This window comes from Penaeus vannamei, chromosome 31, assembly GCF_042767895.1.
Source record: "Penaeus vannamei isolate JL-2024 chromosome 31, ASM4276789v1, whole genome shotgun sequence".
In the NCBI taxonomy this organism is placed as follows: Eukaryota; Metazoa; Arthropoda; class Malacostraca; order Decapoda; family Penaeidae; genus Penaeus; species Penaeus vannamei.
Window position 1 is genome coordinate 11,262,256 of NC_091579.1, and position 10,000 is coordinate 11,272,255.

The 10,000-nt window shown below is 35.0% G+C and overlaps 2 protein-coding genes across 2 annotated transcripts in view; both read right to left on the minus strand.

Annotated features, from left to right (window-relative positions):
• Window positions 1-1,432, minus strand: part of LOC113811487 (uncharacterized) — a 10,070-nt gene extending 8,638 nt beyond the window's left edge. Inside the window, exon 1 of the mRNA XM_070144147.1 lies at window positions 1,349-1,432. Coding sequence (XP_070000248.1) covers window positions 1,349-1,432 — 84 coding nt within the window. The remainder of the gene's footprint in view (window positions 1-1,348) is intronic.
• LOC113811495 (centrosomal protein of 131 kDa) overlaps window positions 269-10,000 on the minus strand; it is a 12,628-nt gene continuing 2,896 nt past the window's right edge. Inside the window, exons 4-13 of the mRNA XM_027363258.2 lie at window positions 7,678-9,197; window positions 7,232-7,386; window positions 6,276-6,466; window positions 5,701-5,787; window positions 5,468-5,584; window positions 4,792-5,009; window positions 3,889-4,114; window positions 3,328-3,551; window positions 2,934-3,105; window positions 269-1,730 (exon numbers count right to left, since the gene is read on the minus strand). Coding sequence (XP_027219059.2) covers window positions 1,707-1,730; window positions 2,934-3,105; window positions 3,328-3,551; window positions 3,889-4,114; window positions 4,792-5,009; window positions 5,468-5,584; window positions 5,701-5,787; window positions 6,276-6,466; window positions 7,232-7,386; window positions 7,678-9,197 — 2,934 coding nt within the window. The 3' untranslated portion in view covers window positions 269-1,706. The remainder of the gene's footprint in view (window positions 1,731-2,933; window positions 3,106-3,327; window positions 3,552-3,888; window positions 4,115-4,791; window positions 5,010-5,467; window positions 5,585-5,700; window positions 5,788-6,275; window positions 6,467-7,231; window positions 7,387-7,677; window positions 9,198-10,000) is intronic.

Consider the following 10,000-nt stretch of genomic DNA (forward strand, 5'->3'; position numbering starts at 1 on the left):
TCATCATCATCAGCAGCAGCAGCAGCAGCAGCATTTGCATGATCATTATCATTATTATTATTATTGTGTTTATCATCATTATCATATTATTATTATTATTTATTATCACTATCATGATGATTATTTTTATTGATGATCATTCTCATAACCATGCTTATTATTATTATCAATGAATATTATTATAATCATTACTATCATTATTATAATTAAGATCTTTTTGCAATTATTTTTCTACAAAAATGACAAATCACAAGAAAACACAAGAAAATGTATTGCACTGACTTTATTTTTTTCTGTTTTCTGTTGTGACTAATAAAACTCATGAAGATAATAAATTAAGGACAAGTATAAATAATGTATATTTACAGATGCTTTAGACTAAAATGTTCAATTTATGATGACATTGGATATATACAGTAAACTCTACAATGAAACCAGAAGATTGTCATGGTCATTTAAGTACATTAGAAACACAAGCATTTTAATCTTTAATCTAGTCTCTAACTTATTCTCAAGAACTGATAATTTCCGTTGTCAATAAGTCTATTCAACATTGGCTCCAAATTCCGGTTTATATTATTTTGGATCATGCTTGGAGATGACCAGTAAGAATATCAACATTTTTCGAGATTTTATCCCTCCCCAAATAAATTTGATTTTACTCTTAAGACAGCATTAACTGGACATCTTTGTTTAAAAGAAAGAATTAAAACATTTCAGGACACAGAATATTTGTATATCTTACAGACTAAAATTACTTAAAACTATCTTTGGTCATAATACATATTTTGTACAATTCTTATCTTTAATGATAAGAAATTTCTGAATTAATTAACAGAATTAGGAAAGTGATATGGAAGTACACACCTACATTCCTTACAATCTCACCATACCCTAAACCTTGATCAAAAATTTAAAATATTTTCAACAACAACTAAAAACAATAAAAGCAAGAAAAACAGAATTTACAGCAAGGTTTTTCAATACCTTTCATACTGCATTGGAAAGTTTTCTTTCTTCCTACTTTATTTACTTGCTTTATAACACATTTTTTCTTTCCTGTATATTCAAGACTTTAGTAAATTCCAGATAATTAAAGAAAAAAAAAATAGAAATAACGAGGTACTGTTAATATAATTTGAAACAAGATGAGAGCCGGGACACCTTATAGGCACACAAACACATGCACAAGCATACGCACTCACATGTACACAAGTACATAATAAGAAAAAATATATATATATTTGACAGCAACACAAAATAATGGATTTTATTATTGCATTATCCATTTAAATATTTGAAGAAAAAAAATCAGCACTGAGTGATAAGTCTAGTGCAGCCAACATACTTTTGTATCTTGCATGCTACATGCTTTACTCTTTAAACTACAAGAAATTTCAAGGCTCTGCTCATCTTTTTCAACAATGTTCATACATGCACAATATCCCTTTATTCCAGGCCTGCAGTATTTCCCATTTAACAAACATCTGACTGCTAAAAAGTTTTTTTTTTCCTGTTCTGTACAAAACATATCAAGCTATACAATTCAAAAAAGGGAATGTTACGGAAGAAGTAACAGCTCAAGAGGCCTCATAGCACAGGTCAGCAAGAGTCAGTTGGGGTCAAGAATGATCCTTGACATGATAATGATGATGACCCCCAATCTGCATATCAAAACCTATCCAGGACCGACTAAGCACACTCTCCTAGTCATCTGGAGGCCGGAACATCTGGAATTGGGAGATTCAATGATCATATACAAGTTTTCTTATATTTTCTGAAGAAAAGATTTTTGAGTAATGGTTCACATAAGCATGGAAGTTCAGAAAATGTCTAGGATAGGTAATTAATGACTGGGTCACTATTTTGAAACAACAGAAATATAGAGAACAGGCAATTTTGCCATTAAGCAATGAGAAGAACCAAGAAATTATAAAGTCATTGGAATAATCTTTTGCTAATAAGCTGAAATAAGATACCAACATCTGTGCAACTGGTGACTTCAATAACACAAGGAGTCAGTCGTATCAAAACCCAATCCTACCAACAGTCATTTGATTTTTTTTTCTTAATTTTCTTTCTTTCTTTTTTTCTTATTTCATTTCATTTATTTACCTTTTTCCTTTTAATTTTATTAGTTACTTTCTTTTCCTAGACTACCCCTCAGTGATGTGAGTTAAGCATCAGTGATAGAAACACATTCCCCTCTAACTAGGCACATGCTCAGTGGATGAGAGAAAAAGAACACATATATCCTAAAAAATCAATCCAATTTCCAGGCGTTTCCCTTATAACACATCTTCACAGTTTACCTCCCAATGTTTTATATAAGCTATGCAGAGTTGCGGAAACCAGTACCTCTTTGGTAAGCCAAGTAAATGGTATTGCTGTGTGTGACTGGTGGTGAGATTTTCCATATTACGAATTAAGGTCACCGAATAATAACAAAATGCAGTCCTCACAACTCAAATATGAAACAGAAGCACCCATTTTCCGCAATTTTAATTCAAATTTCTCTGGTGATTATCATGTGCCACAAAATCAAATTGTGATATAGTGACTATACTGATAGCGTGGATGGAACAAAGTATGTGATAAGAGAGGAGGAAGGAGAGGATAGCATAGGATAGGATAGGAGAGGAGAGGAGAGGAGAGGAGAGGAGAGGAGAGGAGAGGAGAGGAGAGGAGAGGAGATAAGAGAAGAGGAGAGTAGAGTAGGGAAGAGAAGAGAAGAGAAGAGAAGAGAAGAGAAGAGAAGAGAAGAGAAGAGAAGAGAAGAGAAGAGAAGAGAAGAGAAGAGAAGAGAAGAGACAAGATGAGAAGAGAAGAGAGAGAGAGAGAAATGGAGCAGAGAAAGCAAGACAGTGACAAAGAAAGAGAAACACTGAAAAATACATTTCACAATTTAATGAACACCTTTTACGAACACTTACATGTTGAAGTTCACACAGTTCTAAGTCCTGTGTGTGGAGCCGAGCACGCAAGTACACAATTTCCTCCTCTTTTTGCGCTAAAACAGATTTCATTTCAAGATATCTGGTTCTGGCAGCACGCTCACTGCTTTCCAGTTCATTCAACTCATTCTCGTATCTCTCTCGTAAGTTCCTGCAAATAGGTAAGTTCCTCTGGTTAATACTACTGCTTGAAAAGTCAAAATTCTTGGTAAATCAACATAGCAAAAATGCAAGTTTTTACAATTTCAATATCAACAAAATGTAACAACAAACAAACAGAAGTATCTTAAACTAATATTTACAATCATTCTTTACCATTGATAGAAATCAATTACAACAATAACAATGAAAAGAAAAGAAAAGAAAAACTCACTTCATCTTCGCTTCATATGCTCTGTGTTCCTCATTCTCTCGACTGCTTGTCTCCTGCTGGATCTCCTTGATTGCACGCTCAATCTCCTTGTCACGTTGCCTCTTCAACCTCTCCCGCAGCTCTCTATCTGACTGACTCTTAGCCTCACTTTGCTCCTTCATGAACTGCTCTCTCCATTCTGATCGGCTTTTCTCATCTCGTTGTCTGAGGTTGGCCAGTTCTTCCTATTTGTCATGGATGAGTATATGCATTGAATGAAGTATTGGCAATAGGAGTGATAAAAATAAAACCAAGCACAAGAAACAGTGCTCAGAGTGTTTTATTCCCTAATGAATGGGATAATGCAGAGCTTTGTGTGCATACTGGATGGTAAATAAATTGAGATAAAAAAGTCTGTAATAATGAAATGGAAATATTAGCATGTAAAATTACTTCTACCATTAGCATATAAAAAAACAAAATGGTAAAGATTCTTCTTTCACCTTCTGCTTACATTTATGGTCATACTTTATAATAACAAATGCTCTGTCTTGTGCATTAAATGATAGGAAAAAAAATTACCTCATGTCTGCGGTTCAGATTCCGAATTTTTTCTTCATTCTCCTCTATAATTCTTTGCTTCTCCTTACTAGCCTCTTTCAGGGCTGCTTCTCGGTCTGAACGCTCCCTCTCTAAGGTTCGGTGATGCTCTTCGATCAGGGATTTGATGTCCCTTTCTTGCTGCTTGCGGACTGTCTCCAGTCGAGTCAGGGACAGCTGTTCACTTTGTCGAATCTCTAAATCCAGTCTATGACAATACATTTCCCATTACTAAATCTGTGATTCTACTGCTGATATATAATATTCATAAATTGAATGTCCATTTGAAATTAATCAGCACTCTGTAGTCATCAAAATACGTCAATATCAATCTCACACAGCAATTAAATTCCCATAGTTAAAGGAACATCTCATTATAAACCAAAATCAAAATTGCCAAGTAAATGATACAAGGTACTATGCATCTCCAGTCTCAATCACAATATTCCTCTCTAGTGAAATGCTCTAGCATAACCCTCTGACCCTAAGAAACCACAAAAAGGACATAAGGATCCACAGTGTATCCAGAGAGGGACACTAGTCCATTATTCTTATGACAGGAGAAATAATCAATCAAGTTTAATAAGAAATCTCCCTCGACCAACTACAATTAAAGGCAAAGAAAAGAAAAGAAAAGAAAAGAGGTAAAGAAAATAAAAGAAAAAAGCAAAGAAAATAAAGAAAAAGAAGAAAAGAAAAGAAAAGAACAATAAAGAAAAGAAAAGAAAGAAAAGATAAAAAAGGAAAGGAAAAAAGCAAAGAAAGGAAAGGAAAAGAAAAAGAAAAAGAAATAAATACATAAATAAAATATAAAGAGAAATAAAAGAAAAAAGAAAACTAAGAAAACAAAAGAATCAAAAAGAAAAAGGGAAAAAAAATCCTCACCTCTGCTGCTCCCTCTCTCTCTCCTTCTTGCAAGCCTCCTCCTTCTCCTGCTCATACTTCTTCTTGAGCTCCTCCTCTTGGGATCGGAGTTGTGTTATCATCTTTTCCTCTGCTTCCCTTAGAGCCTCCCAATGCTGTGCTTTTAGCTCGCTTATCACATCACGGTGTTTTGCGGTGAGGTCTTTCATCTTTGTTTCCAGTCCCCGATAGGTGGTTTCCTGTGAATTTGAGTCACTTGTTTCTAAAATCTGTTAACTCTTACAATTATCCTACATACAATGTTAGCTGGCTACACAAATGACATAAGGTCTTTTTAGAGTAAAAAGTGTAATCACAATAATAGATGGTACAACAAATGTTCAAATGACACTGCAAAACAAAAAATGTCATATACATCATTCACATGGGCTATTATTATACATCTGACAGTCCCTCAGTGGTGGATCTATGAACCCTGCCCTAAATACCTTGCACTTAGAAAGTACCAAATTTATGAGGACATCTAATTTACAAGGAATAAACATGCCAACTATTAAAGAGTATTTCTATTTCAAGGAGGCATAAATATATCTTAAATTTTTGTGTGGCCTAATTTCAGATGTTCTCCACTTTCTAAATCCCTCTCGTACTTTTTGCTTACTCTCCTTACAAATATAATACATGCTGAGTGGCTTACTTTTATAGCTTTTGTCTTCTGTTGGGTCCACTTTTCCCTCTTTTCTTGTTCTGCTGTTGTAATCCTCTCACGTAGGGACTTCATTTCTTGCATGTGGCGATCTTCCATTAGCTTGATCTACAAAAAGAGTTGTCAATGGTTACAATACCGAACTTTACCCTACAAGAGTCATTTTCCATATACTCCACACTTGTCTCTTTTTCAAAATATTTGATGTTCATTTCTTGAAATACCTTGTCTGCATTCTTCTTCTCAGAAATTCTTTGCTCTTTCACAAGCTTTTCACATTGTTCAGTCAGTGTCTTCTTATCATCTAGTAACTGCAAAATGTGAGGAAGAAAAATCTTAGATCCTTCTTAAGAAAAAATCCATCTGAAAACTTGGTTACATCTATATGGTGTTATACTTTGTGAACAAAATCTCATTTTGTAAATTCCTTATAATACTAGTGAAATTAATAACTTAATAAAACACATGTGCTGGCCTTTCCAGTTGTATTTGTTATGAAGCATACCTGTCATGAATTCTGAACAAGATAATTCTACCACGCATTGTTATTAACCTAAATCTAACAAAAATGAGTGCAAAGTGAACAAAGATCAATACTGAATTATTGGAAGTAAGCAAACTATTACACTATATAGAGGTTCCGACACATTCCTTCAAAATAAAAATTGAACCCTTCTTTCAACAAAAAGATTCAAGAGGTGGGGTACGATTACATAAAAAGATTCAATTCCCCTTTCTGTAACAAGAAGATTCAATCCCTTTGCTTTCTCAACAAAAATTCCAGTCGTATTGGTCTCACCTTTCGTATAAGTTCTAGATTTTTCTGGATTCTAGCCTCCATTTCCTCTTGCTTGTTTCTCAACTTCTCCTCGCATTTGGCATGCAATTCAGGACTCTTCTTTGGGTCCTCCTTACGCTTCTCTTGGATGCAGATGTTTTCTAGTTGTTTCTCAGCCTCAACTATCTGATTAAGGAGCTCTTCTTGACATGCTGTAAGAGGGAGAGGAAGATGGTCGAGAGGAAGTATATTAATATTCTATATAATATTTAAAAATCATTTTGTATGAAAGTTTAAATGCTTACTTTCTATAGAGAGCCAGAGCATAATAACCTCAGCAGGTCATCGTAGGACAACCCTACCATTACGGTATCATATAATAGGTTCTATGGTTTACAGAAACTAGATTAGGTGGCCTACTGTACCATCTGACCCACATTTCTCACAACAACAGGGTATCTTCCATTCTTAAAGCTAAGAGTACATGAAGCAAGGAGCTGAGTTCAAGTAAAAATGTAATATCCTGCAAGATATCTAAGTACACATTTATGTCATGACAAGGACTAGTGGTCTGTACCTAAGTTTCCATTGTATTATTAGTGACCTGTAAATTAACTTCAAAGCAAGAAAATTCTCCATCTACCATTTTAACATCTGAATTACATGACATTAAAAGAACCTCACCTTAACTTGATACCCTTGAAGCACCTAGTTTCCCCAAAACAAATATTTCCAATTCATATCCATACATATCCTATTCTTCAAAACAATTATCTAAAATCCAGTTCTAGACCTCTACAAAAATTCACTTTTATTATCAATATCATTATCAGTATCATCATTATTGTTATCTAGAACTTCGAACTTGTAATTTACAGAAATAAATTTATCTACAGAGTCAGATTTAAATTGGGGACAGGTATTTTATCACATTCCCCCAAGAGTCAAGGGTGCAGAACACTAGTTTCATAACTTACCCTCAGTATTCCCTTTCTGCCAACGTTCAGCTAAATCTTGTGTAAAGAGGAAAACTTTCTCTACTAATACCTGTAGCACAGGTAAAGTAGCAGGGCATTCTTGTATTGGTGGTGTGGTACTTATTGGTTTTATCTCACTTTCTTTAGTGATGGATCTAAAAATACGAGTACATGGTACATAAGTATATATACAACTTTCCTTATACTGAATTATTCAAGGCAGTTTTGTTAGACATACTGAAACATAATACAGATAATGTAGGGACACTATTTTCTATTATATACATTAAAGAGAGTTATCTCTTTATGAAGATTTCAAGATGTCAACTAATTTTCTAACTCCTAGATAAGGATTTTGTAAAATGAATAGTTATTGTGGGATTTGTCATTACTGAATATAAATAAACTCAATTTGTTTTCCTTCAACAGAATAAATCAGACATTACCTTTTAGGGGAACTGCCAATACTCTCAGTTGGTTGAAATTCATAAGATTTTGCATTATATATCTGCCTGGTATTAACTCCTGCATCTTGAAAATAGACAACTGGAACTTCAGCTACATTCTCCACTTTGCCTTGCTCTCTCTCATAAGATTCTGAAGTCTTCTTTTCTTCATCTTCTATCATCTGTAGAGCCTCAAGCAGATCTTTTGAGCCCTGTGACTTGACACGCTTCTCTGAAGTCCAGCGGCTACGCACTATGTATGCAGCAGCAGAGCCTGGGCGGTAGGTTGGGAGGTCTGTAGTGCATGAAAAATCATACGAGTTCGAGAGTGGTGTGACTCCCTTCCCTTGGCCTGATTCAACTGTTTGGGTTATTTCTTCCTCCTTTTCTTGCTGGTTTGTTTTATTGTGGGAATGACAGTCTTTTGGACTCTCTGGACTAGCATCACCATGGGAAGTACTATCCATTTTCATACTGGTTTGAATAGTCGAGCTTTCTATGTCATCCTGAGTTTGGTCTACAATAGTCCTTGGAGTTGACTTGTCACTCAAACTCGATTCCTCAATTATATCTTCTAACACACACTCTGGACTTTCACAATTCTCAACCAGTTCCTGGCCATCAAAGTCCTCATCCCCTTCAAGCTCTTCCGCATGTTGCTTTTCTTCGTGATCTTGAAATCTCTCTTCCCCTGACATGTTTCTCAGAGGTATTTCCAAAGTTTCACTAACTCCTGAACTGTTTGCTTGGAACTGGGTCTGGACACCACTATGATGGACTAACACTGTTTTTGTATGGTCACACCTTCCTGAGTTCTGTAATGCAGGGGGCTCATCCCTACTCGAGAGTTTCAACAACAACTCGTGATTCTGTTTCAGGAGCTCTTTCCACTCCGTGTCCCAACTCTCGTCTTTGGTCTCACTTTCTCTCTGTTTTTTGGGTTCAGTACTTGCCATAAGCTGTATCCTACGACCTAAGCTCATAACAGTGCATTCTGAGCCATCATTTGAAGTTGTGTCAAAGTCTCTCCTAAAGTGGTTACTGCCATTGTGCGAAGTGTGGTAGGAACTATTGTTATCAATTTCGAGGTCACTATGTGTGCTCACTAAATGGGGTCTCAGATTATAAGTGTTTTCTCTCAGAATTCCTCTGGCATTCCCATAGGAATCTATTTCAGACCTGTCATCTCTTCCTTCAGGAGAACATCTGAAAGCTTTATTGGCAAACTCAAGTTCATTCACATTGGGATGATCAGATGCTGACTTGAGAGTATACGTATCCCCAAACTGATCGTGCTCTTGTGACTGATCACTGTCACTCTTGGTAAAAGTCAAGCCGAAGTCTGTATTGGACTTCAGGGAATATGGCTGCTGAAATGACAGACCAGTTCCATACACAATTGGGTGGTTGACTGTCAGTGGCAGAGTGTATGTGCTCCCAAAGCCAATTACACTGGATCCTTCTGAATCACTGCCCACCTCCTGCTTTTCATAGCAGCCACTCTTATAACTTGAAAGAAACTGAAAGAAAAATCAGAAGATAAATATGTATTAATCCATCTGTCTTGAAATTTTTCTCAACTTGCTGAACGTACTTGATTAGATTAGTTCATATATTTTTTCCATATCTCTTCTTTTTATAAACAAGTTTCACTGAATAGCTTTGTTCTCATAAATCATCCTCGGAAATGAATTTATCAAGTGAACAGGCCTACTAAGCATATCTAACAAAAGTAATTGGAACTCATCAAAACATAAAAGAACAAATGAAATACTGTACAAAAACTGATATGCAAAAATAAAAACATTTGCAAGAAAAATTCAAACCATTCCAATGTCTGGCTCAGCATAAGAGTACAAATGTATCCTTAGAGGTAAGTGTTTTTTTGCCTTTAAGTGTTGCATGTGATCAAAATAACAACATTCATAAACTGTGCAGAAGTGAAATCTTGCTTTAATCATTTCAATGACAATTTCTAATCATCTAATTAGATAGAGCATTAATTAGTGCCAGAATAATTAAATAAAGAAAATGATATATATGTCCATCTATCTACCCATTTATTTATATACATGAATATATATTTTGTATATATACACTTAAACACACATACCTATATATGCATACAAATAAACAATTCTGGATTAATCATTAAGCCTTCAAATTTAAGAGAATTTCAGACTCACAAAAAGGACCTAATGGTATATTCTAAGAACACTATCAAGGACTTTCTCCTTACTTTCCAAAATTTGCCACACAAGAATAAATTTCTTATTCTTTCTTATTTCATCCACAAATAAAACTAAACTGTGAGTATGTGTCA